At 44.5% G+C, this 17,049-nt stretch overlaps 1 protein-coding gene across 1 annotated transcript in view; it reads right to left on the bottom strand.

Moving 5' to 3' along the window:
• Positions 1 to 486: 486 nt before the first annotated feature.
• Positions 487 to 17,049, bottom strand: part of reln (reelin) — an 88,058-nt gene continuing 71,495 nt past the window's right edge. Inside the window, 34 exon segments of the mRNA XM_020622808.1 lie at positions 487 to 1,231; positions 2,976 to 2,981; positions 4,920 to 5,018; positions 5,499 to 5,696; positions 5,842 to 6,061; positions 6,365 to 6,522; positions 6,618 to 6,779; positions 7,473 to 7,546; positions 7,647 to 7,822; positions 7,944 to 8,186; positions 8,290 to 8,396; positions 8,490 to 8,665; positions 8,768 to 8,945; positions 9,078 to 9,126; positions 9,129 to 9,246; positions 9,400 to 9,554; positions 9,687 to 9,937; positions 10,044 to 10,237; positions 10,590 to 10,767; positions 11,108 to 11,248; positions 11,425 to 11,593; positions 11,794 to 12,043; positions 12,225 to 12,483; positions 12,595 to 12,745; positions 13,216 to 13,439; positions 13,547 to 13,773; positions 13,893 to 13,998; positions 14,168 to 14,336; positions 14,577 to 14,759; positions 14,876 to 14,960; positions 15,088 to 15,265; positions 15,357 to 15,497; positions 15,617 to 15,890; positions 16,882 to 17,049. The exon segment at positions 16,882 to 17,049 is cut by the window's right edge and continues 10 nt beyond it. Of these exon segments, the coding sequence (XP_020478464.1) occupies positions 1,135 to 1,231; positions 2,976 to 2,981; positions 4,920 to 5,018; positions 5,499 to 5,696; positions 5,842 to 6,061; positions 6,365 to 6,522; positions 6,618 to 6,779; positions 7,473 to 7,546; positions 7,647 to 7,822; positions 7,944 to 8,186; positions 8,290 to 8,396; positions 8,490 to 8,665; positions 8,768 to 8,945; positions 9,078 to 9,126; positions 9,129 to 9,246; positions 9,400 to 9,554; positions 9,687 to 9,937; positions 10,044 to 10,237; positions 10,590 to 10,767; positions 11,108 to 11,248; positions 11,425 to 11,593; positions 11,794 to 12,043; positions 12,225 to 12,483; positions 12,595 to 12,745; positions 13,216 to 13,439; positions 13,547 to 13,773; positions 13,893 to 13,998; positions 14,168 to 14,336; positions 14,577 to 14,759; positions 14,876 to 14,960; positions 15,088 to 15,265; positions 15,357 to 15,497; positions 15,617 to 15,890; positions 16,882 to 17,049 (5,564 nt within the window). The 3' untranslated portion in view covers positions 487 to 1,134.

Genomic DNA, 17,049 nt, shown 5'->3' with positions numbered 1-17,049 from the left:
TTAATAGTGAAAGACAGCATGTGAAGCAACGTGTACAGTATGAAGTTTGGACAGTTCTTTATTTCCCTTTATAAGGCGGCTGGGTCTCCCCATAGTGGATATACATATATATACAGGAGATTGCTATACTGGAGTTACACTGAGGGCAGAGGGTCCATATTACACAGACTTCAAAAAAACAACACTAGAGCCTCACCTCCAGGTATCAGAAATCAGCAGAGGGAAAGGGGGAAACAGCACAAGAGAAGAGGAAAGGGAAGGAAGAAGGGAGATGATGCAGTCTGAGAGTCTGACGCGGCTGTCTAATAACTTAACACTAGAAAATAACATACAGATTTCACACACAGTGCATCTTAAATAGGTTATGTGAAGAACCATTTACCATAAATATTTGTATTTTCGGGAACCAACATATATAAAAAAGGATTTTTAAAAAACAAATCATTGTTCAGTCTTTAATTTCTTCTTTCTTTCTCCTTTCCCACATCCGGTCCAGATAAACAAGGAAAGGGAAACAAAACCCAGCACCCCTCCCTCCCCTCCCACCCAAAAAGCATATGAATTAGTAGAAAACGAACAAACAAATAAACAGAACACCACAGTCAACTCATCACAAAAGGAACCCACAGACACACAAAACAGCAAGAACACAGTACTTTTTTTGAGCTTCTTCATCACTGCTATTCCTCTTAATGGTCAGTATCATCATCTGTCTCCTGGCATACTGGTTGGGGGCAGTGGAGCGGTCCTCCCCCTGACGTTCAGCAGTGATATATTATCTCTCAATTTCACAGTGTGGTAGGAAAAAGAGGGTGAGGAGAAGGTGTGGGAGTGATGGGGAGGTGAGCCAGAGGGAGGGATATCGCGGGTGGGAACAGGAATCAGAGGAACCACAGCAAGAATTAGAAAACAACTAGAAACCCCCACTGTCCATGGAAAAAAGTAAACATAATGACAGAGTTTCATTCCCACCAACTTGTGTGGTTGGGAAGGCCTTGATTGGCTGGCATAAACAGACTGGAATCCACTGGTGGATGGGAATTGACAGGACAACATGTCATCAGGAAAAAAGGATGTGCGTGGCGGGTTGCTGTGTGATTGGCAGGTTAGAGGGCAAATCCCTTCTTGTTGAGTTTAGGCACGCTGACGCAGTGCCCGCCTCTTGCGGCTGTAGTAGTGACGCACGCCGGTCTGTCTGGCAAAGTTCATCATGTAGTTTTGTTTACGGGTGCTGCGGGGATACAAAGACAGTGAAAGAGGGAGGGAAAGAAGAGGAGTGTGAACATTAGTGACCAAAAAAGGGCATTACAAATCCAAACGTGCCATGTATACAATCTGATCGATACACGCAAACACATGAATGATCGACTGCAGTTTCTGTACTCTCTCACATCCAGATTCATGCTGGCATTTTTTAATCAGCCATAACCTCAAACACTCAACAGATGCATGACTCTCATGCCTCAGAGAATGGCTGGTGCTATTCTACATAACTGGATCTGTTTATGTTGTGCACAAATAAGAGGTAACTAGACTGTAAACATGGCAGTCGAACTACTGTAAGTACATGAATCCAATGGAAAACCAAATGTCACAGGACAAGATGTGAGACACAAAGTCTACAAACATACTAGCACAAAAACTAGGGAAGACATTCTGACACTGAGTGTTTGAGGTCAGAATTGACAATGGGAGAAAAGAAAAACAAAACCAAAGCCATAAAAGTGCGGGGTTGAAAGTGGAGAAGGGAAGTTTTGAAACTAAGACACAGAAAAGCTGTGGAAGATTGCTTTTGCTTAGCCTGTTCATTGCCTCTTCCATCCAGCAGGGCGGTGCCAGTGAGCCAGGAGTGCAGCCAGGGCAGGCAGGGGCCTCTGCAAAGCGGGAGGTTTGGGGTGGGGATTTTGGAGGGGAGGGGGATGGTTGATGCTGTGGAGGTGGAAGCACGAAGGCGGATAGATGGGCATGATGGCTGGTAAACTGCATGTGTTTTAAAGCATGTGTGCGTGTGCACGCTTGTGTGTTTCTGGCTTTTTGATCAGAAACCAGAGGGCAGTGAGGAGGGAGCTCCTGGTTTAGAGTCAAGTTGCTGTCCTAAGACTGACTTACAGCCATGAGTGGAAAAAGGGATGAAGAGCTGTTGCAGCAGTCAATCCACAGAGTCATGCAAAGAGCTGGATGGAGGAGGTTAGTCAGATGAAACTCTGGCCAAATGTGCCTTTATTTATAAAGTAATTAATGTCACAAGATGCCCTGCACTGCAACTGATGTTGATATACTGCAGGAATGGAAAAAGTCCTTTCAGTGAAATAAATGTTGGACCTAACAACAATCTTTGTCAAGTAGAATCACTGAAATATATAAATCAGCTTGAAAATGATCAGCTAGGTCAGAGACATGACAGTTTGTGGCAGAGGTAGTAGCAAGCACAAAACAAACAAACAGGTAGTGATGGATTACATCACACATTGACACACAAACACAGTATCACTGACAGTTGTACAGTATATGTTAATTTTTGCTTTAAAAATGCCTCTAGGATTATACAAATGCAGATTCAAACTCAAAGCCACTTAATAAGAATTGGATCTGATCTGCTGACACTGTGTTGAAACATTTTAGGGAATGTAATATTTCAAAACTGTAAAATTTGCCACCACCTGTCTGGACTTCATTACTCTTGTTAGACTGTGAATATTGTTTTGTTTTCAGCGCTGAGAGCTGTCTATTAACATCCATGTGTCGGATTATTTTGTCAGCAAGCCTCCACCTGGACACTGTGAGCAGCTGGCCTGTGAGCTGGACTGTTGACCTGCCTGGTGCTCGTAGTTAAGGCGAGGGCATGGAGATGACTGTGGTGATGATGAGGAGGGCTAGGTGTGTCAGTGACACTGAGCGCAGTGTAACGGGGTAAAGAAAGGGTTGGGAGGAGGATGAGGGAGGGGGCTGCATTCAGGAAGAGGCGGAGAACTTACCTTACACTACAGCCATGCCAGAGGGAGCAGAATACAGAAGAGAGCAGAGGTTAGAGCGCGAGAGGGGAGAGGCAGGAGGAGGGGACTGTTGTCTCGCAGAAAGGTCTGGGGGGATAAGAGTCCCAGCCTGGGGAGGCAGGGGCCCAAAAGGAGGAGAGAGGAGAGGCAGAAAGATAGTCAGAGGTTCAAGGAAGAAGAAGTGAAAGTAAGTGAAGAAAAGTGAATATAAAGGAATGGGGAGCAGGAGAATGGTTGGTGGAGATTGAGTGAAAGACAACAAAAAATATAACAAAGGGAAGGTGAGAAAAAAACCATAGGTACAGTAGGAGTGAAGTGAGAAAGTAAGATATACAGTAGTGATCCATCCGTTGTATGGGGAGAAGGAGAAAAGAAGAAGTTTTGAGGAAGGGGAGATCAAATGAAGGATCAAAGTAAGGAAATGGAGGAGGATGAAGGAAGGTAGGACCCCATGTAGCACAAGCAGAGGAGGGAGCATAAGCACATGATCAAACACATAAGTGGCATTAAGCAGCAAAGAGGAAAGGGGTACGGAGCAAAAGACAAGATCGATCAGTGAGAGGAGGAATGTGTGAAGGAATGGAGGAGTGGTGAGCAGAGAGAAATAAACACCAAAGCAAAGTGTGAGGATTATGGTCACTTTTCTCAGCAGACACTGTTGAAAACCGTGCAAATGTGAGGGAGGGAGCGGGACAGGTCATGGCCACATAGACCAGGGACAGCTCAGGTAGGCATAGCGTGCATTTCAGTATGTTTTTGTGTGTGCAACTGTACATGAAATGTCAGAGTGCCTTACATGACTCTTGTAGGCAGCATGTGAAATGCATTGGGTACACATCTAAATGTGCAATGAGCACCCACAGGATTGTGAACATTGCTCTAGTAACCACAGCAACATGCAGAAAATGCATTCAAAATGCTTTATGATACTGCCATGTTAAGAAAATGCTGGTTGAGTACAGACTGTGATCATTATATCTTCAGTGCCCTGCAGAATCTACAGTTTTCCCATTTTTAAGCTCTATTTTAAAGCTGGAACTGACTCCCACTTGGACAAATGTATATCAATACAGGTTACGGACTTAAATGAGATATAAATATGGAGGTGAAAAAGAAAGATTAATAATCAGCAATTCAGCGCAAGGATGTTTTGAATTCCCTCAAATTTAGAATTTGTAACTACATTTTTATTGTCAGTCAAAAGAACTGTAGGCCAGCTGGATGGATGTAAATAAAACACACAAGTACCATAAACCAGTCGGTCTTCAGTCTGACTTCAGAGCTGAACAAGACTGTCACACTGTAGATGCGTAGCCACTTTCAGTGCTCTCTGCGTTGTTTACAGTATCATCTCGCTTCAACACTCTGCTATGCCTTATTATGGCCACACAGGCCACCAGCAGGCAGGCTAACTGTCAGTGGGTGAACACAGTTAATTATAAATAAATACATACATGGGTGCTTCACTACTGAGAAAACACTGGTTTAACTATAGCTATAAGGCTATAATTAGTATGACATGTTTTAAAATGTAAGACTTTTTGGACATTTCAATTTAAAAATACATCCATTCTTGACAAGTTGTTTATCTGGAAGATGCTTCGGCTCTACAAGACACTGAAGGCATGATGGTTTGACAGCAGGGACTGATCAGCCATCCACAAACAGAACCCTTCACAGTAAAGCACACAGCATTTTGTTACTTTCCTACTCGGCTTGCGTTAAAATGCTAACTGACTGCTGACAGGTTTTGTTATAGGTGAGTAGCAGCACAACACACGTGTTTACAGTATTTTTAAGCATACATTGCATATCTCTCTGTTTGTGTGGAGTAGATGGGAGGCAGAGCTAGAGACAGGGGCAGATCAGGGCTCTGTTGGGGGCCAGTCTGGGTGGCCAGGGGCTGGCTGGGAATTGAGTACTCACAGAACTACTTCCACATGGTCCAATGCCCACTGGTCATGTTCTGCACCGTCGTGGCGTGGCTGCCACCATCGCAGCATCACCCCTTTAACCCTTGCCTCTCTGGAGAAATCATGGAAACATAAAATCACTGAGGGTCAAAAAGCAGAGCAATGGCCTAATGACATTTACCACAATGATTTTAATAGTACCACTTTTTATAACAGGTTTAGAAGTTGTACTGTAACTGCTGGATTCATTAATGGTTAAATTTGCTAAAGGTCCATGGATCTGCTACAAGCCATTGATTAGAGCAACCTTTGGTTTGCATCATCATTGCTTCTTCATTAGGAAACCGGTCCTCCAATGGACTGTTTGGCTACTTGTATCCTGAGAGACTGCTAATATTAGCCATTGTACTGTAGAGGCTTATTATTGGAAAGTGAGAACCCCATTACTTTTTATTAGTGATTTACAAACATTGTTACCAAAAGATCTACTGCATTTATAAAGCTATGAGTCACAACATATAAGTCCTTTACAAAGGGTGTCTTATTAGGCGATTACGCTTCATGTCTGTGGATGTGGCTTTGTGTCACTCACAGTGGAATGTTGTAGGAAACTCTCTGGGCTTTTATGAAGTCTTTGGGCTGGTGCTGGGCGATTACGTGCCAGCTGACTCCATTGTTGACACTGTACTGCAGCAGCACAGCTCGGTCTACTGTGTCAGCCTGGTCCAGAGCTATGTTACAGCTGTCTGTCTGAGCTACACTGCCAATCTGCAGCACAAACATGATCTTACTGAAGGGAGACAGAGAAAGGAGGAAAAAGACAGGTTAGAGAAAAAACATATTAAAATGTGGAGAAAATGAATTTGTCATAGCTATGAGGTAGGTGTACCTTTATATATTAGCTTACGTACACTATGTTCTGGCAGTACCTGTACCTGGCTCTAGTGAGGTCCAGTGGTTTAGTAACTGCCTGCCTCATCTTACAGCCATTGAAGTAGAGTGAGTCTCCGTGGGCATGGGGTGACAGCTGACCACAGCCACTGCCTACTCCACCACCCTGAATCAGCTGCCAGCTCTCCGGAGACACACCGTTGGACTCAAAGTTGTCCTTGATGGAGCTGGGTAGGTCAGTGCTGAAGAGGGAGCAGTCGTCACCTGTTCAGGTGAGAGAATGCAGAGGGGAGGTGTTGAAACTGGGACAATCATCAGCTGTCTTTGTAATAGCATAAACACTGCAAGACCATTTCTGAGGGACAGCTGTGTTCAAGTAGTTTCTTTAGTTGAACCATTTCCGTCAGATGGAAATATTTGTTCAGTCTTGTTGCAAGTGCTTACTTTTCGCTTGCATCATCTACATCACGAAATAACTCCACCTAACATACTGTATCTCTGCTGTACAGTAAAAAAGATAAAATGTGTGAGTATGAAGTTTGAATGTAATATGCTGTTGTGGCCCACCATAGTGTCCTTCATCACAGATGCAGACCACTCCGCTTGTACAATAGCCATGGCCGCTGCAGAGCCCTGGGCAGGCCTCTCCAATGTAAACGTGGTCCACTCCCCAGCTCTGCCGCTCTCCTGTCCCTTCTTTTTGAATCCAGCGAAACTGGGTAGCCCTGGACATGTACAACAAATTACAAAAGTCTTACGTTGCTGCAACAGTGAGTGTTGACACTTATTATTCTGCTCATATATGTAAAAATATTGTTACCCTGAGGAGACGTGGTCAGGCAACTGAACAGTGACCCTGGTCCATGTTGAGCTGTTCACTGGACTGTAGATTGTGGATTCATGAAACTGGAAGGGAGAGCAGCCGACATTGTTGATGGAAGAAGGGAGGCACTCTGACTGTACCAGCTGCCACGAATCAGACCTGAGGGGAGAGAGGACAAGCTGAAACCTGTCCATGTAAAATGTTGTGTTCCCAGACTGCTGTGACAACAGCTTATTAATTAGTGGCTAGTACCATCATGACTGTAAAAATCATTTGCAATAATTTAGCTGTTGGAATAGGAAAGGTACAGCATCAAATATTAAAATGAGCCCTGATACGCTCAGTATGTACATGTAGTGTTATAATAGTGTGAAACTGATTTGAATAAACCTGCAGTACCTGACTTTTTGGCCACTTGGAGGCAGTAAAAACATGCTACATGTGCACAAAATTGAGGTTTTACTACATTTTAAGTAGGAAAACCTAACATCAAGGTACAAGATACTAAGCCACACTGACATCTATTTACAGCTGAATGTCTGGCTTCTGTCAATTTAAGTCCAACATTCATCCTTCTTTTAGCTCTTTTGCAAACTATGTGGCTCTTTAGTTCCTAAATGCCCCATTAAGTTTGCCAGCAAGTCACTAACTTTGTCTGCTATTCGGTGCTGGCCAAGTGCTGTTTATTTGGTTTTAAATCAGTTTTTGCTAAAAGAGCTTGCTGCCAACCCCCCAAAAAACAAACAATATGGTGGTGGGAATCAAGCAAAACAATGCATCTGTGGGCCAAGATCTGCAGAGTCACATGTTTAAAGTATCTTATTAGGATCTTTGCTTATTTTTTTTTTTTACCTTGCATCTTTCCTGTACTGCAGCAGGATAGAATGAAGGTCCTCACAGGTGTCTGCTTCACACCCAACAACAATCTGGAAAAAATGAGGGGGAGGTGCTGAGACCTGAAGCCACACTGTAAAATACAAATGACAGGCATTAATTCAGCTATGTGAGTCTCTGGTAGTACTGTACCTTGAACTGCAGAATATATCCAGGCTGCACTATGAGTTCTCGAGTGGCCAGGATGTTATGTGTCCTGTCTTGGTTCTTGTTTGGCCAGTACAGGTGAAATGAGGGGTTTCCACAGAAGCCAGCTGTGCGCACAGCATTGGGGTAGAAACTCCAGCTTTCCTCATGAGAAGCACCTTCTGGTGAAAGCCAAAGAAATAAACCAGAAGAGGAGAAAGGATCAAAATGATACCTGGAATATTAATTGATATTGTGGGTATTAATTTAGCTGATGTGATTAGGTCAAAACATGCAACTTACCATCATCAAAGGTGTCAAGTAGGGTGGATGGGTTGATGTCTGACCCCCCGACCAAGATGTTGTCTATGGCCCACTGGGCTCTTTCCAGGCTAGGGGTGGCCAGGCCAGAGGAAATGGTAAATGGTTGCCACCACCGCAAACGAGTAGCATTTGTCAGTGCTCCTTCTGGGAGAACAATATAGTCTCTCCTCACATACACATACTTCAGATAATCCATCTCATGCAGCAATGTCCAGGACACACCTGAGGAGCCCATATTGACAGGATCAAAAAATTAAAGAAAACAAAATGAGATCAAGATGATAAGAAAACACATAATGGAACTGCATGCATGTTGTTAGTCCACCTCCATCAGTAGAGTAATCCAGGAGCACTCCTTCTTTACGACAAGTTGGACGGTGGCACATGGTCATGTTCTCCTCACTGCCAATCCTGGCCCAGTACTCCACAAACCTATCCAAAAAATATGCAGTTAATAATGCACTTAAAGATAAGCAGAAAATGTCTCAGTGTCATGACAATGTTCAACAGAAGCTGAGTACTAACTTGGCTCCGCGGAGGTCCAGATCAGCAGTGACAGCCTGTCTGGCATCAGCCCCTCCAAAGTACAGGGCCGTCCCTTCTACCAACACCCCACAGTTTGTACAAGGCCTGCCACCCTCCAGTACCTGCCACTGAGGGCCTGCTCCCCCTTCCCAGTCAAAACGCTCCTTCAGAGATGCCTGCAGAAAAAAGACAAACAGTCATGACAAACAGATTCCAACCATCCTAGTCTTTTCTAATCTGCTTTTGATACTAAAAATGAATGAAAAGCCAGAGTCTACCTTAAGAACAGCACTGGCATAACAGTTTGGTCCAGTAAACCCAGGGTCACAGAGACAGCGCCGGTCCAGACAGTCCCCATGTCCTCCACAGTGGCTGTCACATGCTGGGCCAATATACAAGTTCTCCACACCCCACTTGATGTCTGAGTGCTGCTGGTAAAACCGGAACCGCACCGCACTAAGGAAAATACAAAATATGTTATTCTTGCATAACACAGTCATGATTTATAAGACAATGGTTTTAATAATATCATGTAAGCAATTTTATTTGTCAATAATTTAGGTCAAGCATACAATAACAATGACGTACGAGTTAGCAAGGCTGTCAGGAAACGGGTAGACTGCCCTCTTCCAGCCTTGGGGTCAGCAGGCAGGCACTGGGGCACTAGGTATTTCCATGTCACTCCGAAGTCCACCGAGTACTGGACATGAACTTGCCGGTCTACATGACGCTCTGGCACACCGCAGCCTACAGCAATCTAAATTAACACACGGCATTGACGACATGCATGGTCACAGCCATAACAAAGTCCTTCAAACTAAATGTACAACAGTGAACTTGATACACTTAAGAGCATCACACAGCACCAATGTCTATATTCCCTGTGTGTCATTTTAGTCTTATTAGTTACCTTAAATTGCATAACCCAGCCCTTGTCAGGAATAATATCATGTGTGACAGCATACACCTGTCGCCCATCAGCATTTCCACACACCATCACTCCATCTGGAGAACTGCAAAAACGCTGCACTGAGCAGTCCTCTGAGAACAGCCAGTGATTACTCACTGAGAATAAAGAAAGACGACAGGCATTGAAATAGAGAAGTAAATATTACACATTTATAAAACCAAGAGATTCTGTTTAGCATTGTATATTGATTATGTGCAAACTAGATCCCTAATTTAATTTTGCTATACCGATGGGTGTTTCCTCCTGTTCGCTCAGTTGACCTATCCTCCCTGAGGTCTCATCAGCAGGAGCCCTCTCATGGTTGGGTAGCGCCACCCCTCCAAACGTGTCAGAGATCTGTGCTCGTGGGTCTGAGCCTGCAATAAGGACGTTATCCAGAGCCCAGTCACTATGGTCTGCTCCCTCATGTTGTGGCTGCCACCAGCGCACACGCACTCCTTCCTGACGGGCAGGACGGGGCAGCAGCACATTCACAAAGCTGGACACAGACAAAAACACACAGAACAGTCACAGATACCCTACTTCCCGTTTCACTCAGTGGTATGCAAGCAGTTGTGTCCGATATGCGGTGGGTGAAAACTCACCCAGGCTTGGTATACAGGTCATAGAAGATTTCTGTCAATAGGTGCCAGTTGATTCCTCCATTCAGACTGTACTCCAGAAGCACACCCTGGTTACGGTTGCTCGGTGGGATCATGCAGCCATACATGAAGTAGAACTGGATGAACTCAGCATTGGTCAGGTTCAGGTCTACTGTCACCAGCTGACGGCTGCAGCTCTGTGCACAGAGAAATGTTGTCTGAATCAATCAGGAGCTCTGTCGGGATAAGTCCATGATGGACTGATGCCTGTCTGTTTCTCTCTCTTCCTATTGCTCTATTTACAATAGTCACTGTTTAGCTTCATCATCTGACCAAAAGCAAATCCAGAGGTTTCAGCGTGGTTTCTTATGTTCTTTATATTACAAAGAACATCATCAAATCTTAACTAGAGCAATAATAATGAAAGTGATTAGGTATAAATATATTGAATAAAGTTTGAACTTTAACCAGAGTTCTAACTGGCCTTGATACAGCCCAATGCCTGATCTAAATGGACAAACGAGAAAACAAATGTATTTGTATATTTACCCCACTGAAGTGCAGGGCAGCTCCGGAGGCCACAGCCCCACACACGGTGCTGAGTTTCCCACCAGTCAGTATGTGCCAGTGGCTGAGTGAGGGAGCTCGACTGAAGCTGTCCTTCAGCTGGGAGGGCAGAGGAACCACTGGCTCATCACAGTACTCACCACCCCACTCTGGGTCACACCTGGGGAGAATGGCAGAGATGACATAGTTAGTTCACTGATTAAAAGGTCTCAGCTTTGTGGTCGGACTAAATGACAGATACATTTATAAAGCATGTGATTTAGCTTTTTCTTTTTAAAAATCATTATTCCTATTGATAAGAATATGAATAATAAGAATAGAAAAACAGATGACAAGTAACTGGTGGCGTGCGTCTTTCAGCAGCACAGAGAGAGACAGAGAGACCATTTTACTATGTGCACCCTCCTGTGTGAATATTTACACCTTTGTATTCCTCAACTCAAAAGGCATTTTACAGTAAAAACCTTTTTGCATGTATGCAAGAGGCTGTCACTACTTACACACAGGAGCTCTGTTGGCACCGGCCATGTCCAGAGCACATATCTGGGCAGCCATCTCCAATATAAAGGTTATCCAGAGCCCAGGTCTGCTGCTTGTCAAAGGGAGCCTGCTGGAACCAGCGGAACCTTGTAGCTGGAGACCTACAGACATAAATTAAAGTCACAGATACACCGATTAAGTTGTAAATCCACAGGAGCAGCTTCGCTATGGCCAATTGATTTATTTTTTCAAAATTAGAGTATATAGCTGAACCAAGCTAGTTCTAAGCTATGCAAGTTTGTCCATGTGGCTGAGTAAAGTACAGAGCACCACTGACCTGGCATATGATGGGACAGGCAGAGTAACACGGCCCCACTTATTGTAAGTGTCAGAAACCAGCAGCCTCTGCAGAGTGTAGGAGGAGCAGTCGGGGCTTGTAGGCAAACAATCTCTGACCACAGGTTGCCAGGTTAGACCCAGATCCAGAGAATACTCCAACTCCACAGCTGTAGAGAAACACAGATTGTTAACAACGCACATATTCATGAGGAAACAAAGGTGAGGACTTCATTCGTGTCAAAATGTTTGGCTAATTTAAGATGGGTGTTTTACTGGAAAACAATTTTCACAGACCTAAGAACAAATTCAAATGCGCATAAAACATGCAAACAATCATTATGCTTTATTCACACTTCTTGCTGCTTACAGTAGCAGGAGTTGGTGACAGAGCAGGAAGCAGAAAAGTCAAACTGGATAAAAGCATCTTGACCCAAACTGATGTCAGTGGTAACAGCATAGCGAGTGTTAGATTTTTCTATGAAGGCAAAAGCAGGTCCATCAGAGCCACAAACAGGCATTCGGGTTCCTCCAGGGTGGAGGAGCCATGATCGACCATCAATAGAGGAGAAATCATCTTCAAGAGGTCCCCAGCCACTGGCACTGCCCCCTACCACCACCTAGGGAATAAAATATGCTTGCATAGTTAATACAGAGAAGATAGAGAAAGTGGAAACTAAATCCACAACAAACATGAGATTTGCCAGAGGGATGAAACCTGAGACACAGTTTGAATGGGTGACATCCATGATATTTTAAATGCCTGTACAAAAGAACTGAACTAAACCTCACTTACTGTACCTGGTCAATGACCCATGGGCTGTAAAAGTGTCCGTTCTCAGAGGGCTGCCACCAGCGGAGGCGAGTCAAAGGTGTGCGGGCACGCAGTGGGATTTCCAGGGCCACCAGGCGAACCTGATTACTGCTGTTGCTGAAGAGAAATTCCTGGAGGAGACCCCAGGTAAGACCGCCATCCACAGAGAACTGTAGCAAAACCGGCTGGGAGCGTGGGTCAGGAGCTGCCTTACCACAGCCAAGACGCAGAAAGAACTGAACAAACCTGCCAAGTACAGCCATTAACAGAAAATGACAACAAAACAACGGAAACATTTTGATAGGGTGTATTTGTGTGATGTGGATAAGTGTTTGTTAGTTTTTTACTATACTATACCTGGCATTTGAGAGGTCCAAGTCATTTGTGACCAACATGCGCAGGCCATCCTCGCTGAAGAACAAGTGGTTCCCACTTGACATAATACCACACTTCCTGGATGGTTTACCACCACTAAGTAGTTTGAAATGCTCTGCATCCACAGCCCCCGCTAGAGACACAAGTACATACACAAACACACACATAGAAAGCAACAAAACAGTAAACACACTATCAGAAATCCATGCACTGAAACATCAGCATTAATTGAAAAATTTAGAACAGTCAAGTTTAAATTAGGAAAAGATTCAAATAATTTAAATCAAAAAAGTCTTTTAAGGGAAACCCTATTCTTAACTCTAGTAAAATATACTGTATATATACATATGTATACATATATATTGTAATAGTAAAACACAAATATGTTGTAAGTGGATAATGGGTGCGTAACACTTTAGCCTGCAGCTGCAGCAGTATGCAACACATGCTTATTTTCAGGGCCATAACACCACAGATTAATATTTCTGACAACTCTGGCTGATCAATACTGCACAGATGCATGATCCATCAATGCCCTCACAGACATATATCTTCAATAAACTGCCTACGTCCTGGGGCTTTTTGTGCTCCATGCTGGTGTACCTTCAAAGTCCTCTTTGAGGAAGTCAGGGTTGGGGGCGTCAGGCACAGAGCAGTCAGGTCCAGAGTAGCCGGGGTCACACGCACAGTGGGTGCCACCGACACAAGCCCCGTGGCCATTACACATATCCTGACACTGTGGGCCAATGTACACGTTGTCTAGTGCCCATGTTGGAGGAGTAGAACCAGCTGAGAAGAAACCCTGATACCAACGGAACCTCACTGACCTGTACAAAATGTGAAGATAAAAGAATGAGAGAGATAGAACTGTTATTTTTTTAAGAGTTTTAAGAGTTTTAGCTCATCTGCTGTGCAGGATGTTTCCAGGCCTTACCCACACAGACGGAGTTTGCCGAAGTGAATGACCTCCCTCCTCCATCCCTGAGTGGTACCAGGAAAGTAGATGCTTGCAGGGTGGAGCTCTGTGGAGCACAGTGAAGAGGGCTGGGGCCCACCAGCACACAGAGGTACCAGAAGGTGCCATGTGGCACCAAAGTCGCGTGAGAACTCAAGACGCACTGGGTGGGCAGAGGAGCTCTCAGCTGTGCAGCCCACATTAATCTGGAAAGACATAACCATACACAGCATCATGGAGGATGATGAGCCATGATTTTTGTCTGGAATGAGTAAGTATTATAACCATTGCTTTGGAAAATAAGTCTTCAAGGCTGCTTGTGTACCTCAAACTGGATGATAGTGTTCTCATTTACGTCAATGTCCCTGGTGGTAATGGAGTGCTCTCCAAGCTCGCTGGAGACAAACACCATGGCTGACTCATCCTCTTCCCTGCACCAATCGCAACACAGACACAAAGATTAGGTAAGAGTAAAAACATCTTTTTGCAAGTTCATCACTAAGAATCACTGGATTCTTAGATGACCTCAAAACAAAATGTGCAAAACAAGACACCATCATCGTTAACATTTAGAATAAAATGCTTGTTTTTGTTCCTCACAGGCCAGTCTTTTGGTAGGGGCAATACAGGCCAGTGTTTCCCCCAGGAAAGAACAGCCAGTTAGAGTCACTGGGGTCTTCCTCAAAGCTGTCAATCATCACGGGTGGGTTGTGTAAGGAGCTGCCATCAATGATGAGATCATCTATCACCCACACCTCCTCCTTCTTACCTAGAGGGCATAACATTGGGGAGATTATTAAACAGCGACTGTCGACATTCAGCCCAGACATGGCTGTATATGTAGGAAAATCCAAGTGTTAACATATTAGTGTTGGGAAAGGGGAAAGGAGCTGGACTGAGAAAGGAGGAGAGAAATACAGAGGAAAACTGTTTGGGAAACACAAGGTGATAGGAAAGTAAACATGGAGGAAAACCAGTCAAGAGATATAATGAGTTTGAGTCCACTCACCACTGTTGTAAGGCTGCCAGAGTCTGAAGCGAGTGGCGTTGGTCTGAGCGCTGGCAGGCAGTGGGAGGTGAAGGAACAGAGTGTCAGTGGATGCCGGGAAATAAAATTCATCCAGCAGCAGCCAGCTAATTCCTCCATTCACCGAGTACTGCAGCAGCACTGAGTGAGAACGCTCTGGGACACCTAAAAAACCCACATGATGAACTATTACACCAATATCTAACAAAAAACCCCCACAACATTTTAATCAAACTACACGGTTCTATCAGGGACCCCTCCCCCACTGTGCTATGTAGTACCTTTAGTGATGAATTTGAAGGAGAACTGAATATAAAGAGTGTTTGTGCAGTCCAGATCCCGTGACACTATCATTCGCATACCATCCTGCAAACAAACCAAGGATTAAACACTCAGTTAAGAAAAGCCAGGGATCTAAAATTTCAAGCTGTGTATATGTGACATAATGTTATTATTATGCTCTCTAGTATAGCATAGTGCTTAGAACCCCTACCCCTTTAAAAATAAGGGCAGTGCCAGATTTAAGAGGCTCTCCGCTCATAGTTCCCCGCTCTGCTCCGTACACCTCAGGCCAGGTCTCATGCTGCAAGTTCTCATTGAAGTCCTCTCTCAGTACAGATGGTAAGGGTGCCAAAGGAACACAGTGTGCTCCCCCATAACCCTTGTCACACCTGTGTGAGAAAAAGTGAGGGTTAGTAACATCTGTATGTATGCAGGAAGTCCACAAGTGACCAGCTGTGCAGAAAATCCAGTTTTACTTACAAACAGTGTCCATTGTCACACAGACCATGTCCTGAGCACATCCAGGGGCAGCCAGGGGCAAGTAACACATTATCCAGAGCCCATCCCTCTGCCCCAGGGGTGAACTGTGTCTGGATCCAGCGGAACCGGGTTCTGGGTGAACTGAAGGATTGAACAGCAAATTATAAAGAAAAGTACTGTAGGTTCAGGAGTTTATATACTCTGAGCAAATAAACCACAACTGCCTGCAAATTTGGGGTATGAAGTTCAAAGACATGTACTTAGCAGCACTAGGCAGGTAGACAGTGATCCTCCGCCAGTGTTTGTACTGGGTTGAGGTGTAGATGGAGCTCTGAGTGTAACCAGCGCAGCCAATGGCTGGGGGCACACATTCTGGTGTGATGAGAGACCAGTGACGACCACAGTCTGTGGAGTACTCCAGCCGCACGCCGTGGGAGAAGGAAGTGGACTTACTACATCCCATACTCAGCTCAAACTGCAGAAAAGATGAACCCGACACCTCGAAGTCCCAGCTCTCTGCGTACCTCGGCTTCTCTGCAGACACAGGGTGAAGGCAGCTTCATGTTTATAGGCATTTACCATAACATGATTCTACTATCCACACCAGTTACCATCCAATGCTTTAACACTGTTCAACACTAGCTTAACAAAGGTTGTCTTGTACATAGTGGATACTGCTGGGTTATGTACAGTACAGCCACCGAGGTGGACAGTCACTGGTTTACAGGCACACGGGACCTTTATGTTTATACTGCAGATGTGTTGTCAAATTGCTCTTGCTGCACACACACTTAATGAATATTTGCATGGAGTAAATCTGCTCACAGCTTGATACAAGCATAAATAACAGGCAGGATGTTCAATCAAGTTTGCTCTCGTTAATAATGCAGGACCCAAGGCACCACAGTAAATAGGTGATTCAGTTTCAGTCTGTTGTGCATTGTGTGTGCGACTATATAGTACATGTCTATGTGACTAAGCATGAGTATGGTTTTATACTTGACCTTTTTTTTATTCATCGTGTAACAATGAGCAGTTCGGTAACATCCTGCTTCGCACTCATTCACTTCAGCACATTCACTCCGCTCACTACAAACACAGCAGCATCACTGAAGCAGTTGGATGTTAAGTGTCTTACTCAGGGGACACTTGACAATGATTGCTGAGGAAATGACGAGTTACTCCGCCACCTTCCATGCGCACATTTTTCAGTCTAGAGATGTAAACAGGACAAAGTGGAGGACTTTAATGCAGGTGACCCAGGTACGAGTCTGGTTTCAGACAAGTCATCGCTGGTCTCCACTGTGGAAGAGTTATGACCTTAATTGCATGTTTATATGTTTATTCCTGAGATAGACTGGCGACCTGTCTCGCTTCTCACCCATTGTCAGCTGGGATCCCCCCCAGACACCCGTGACCCTATTCAGAAATTAGTGGTATTGATAATGAGTGGATGGATGGATTTAAACTGACAACCCCGTAGTCCCAAGCCCTCATCTATAAGGGTAATGTGTTTGTCACTCACTATCAATGGCCTCAGAGTTGAAGGTAAGTGCTGTATCCAGAGACAAACAGTCCACAGTCACCTCCCCACCCTGGATGCGGTACCAGTTGTGCCTCAGAGGAGTCGTGCCATCAAACTTGTCAAGAAAACCTGTTCTAGAGCTGTCATTCATACCAATCAAGACATCAT

The sequence above is a fragment of the Monopterus albus genome, unplaced genomic scaffold (genome assembly GCF_001952655.1).
Source record: "Monopterus albus unplaced genomic scaffold, M_albus_1.0 scaffold7.1, whole genome shotgun sequence".
Classification (NCBI taxonomy): Eukaryota; Metazoa; Chordata; class Actinopteri; order Synbranchiformes; family Synbranchidae; genus Monopterus; species Monopterus albus.
This window is presented reverse-complemented; position numbering and strand designations above follow the sequence as displayed.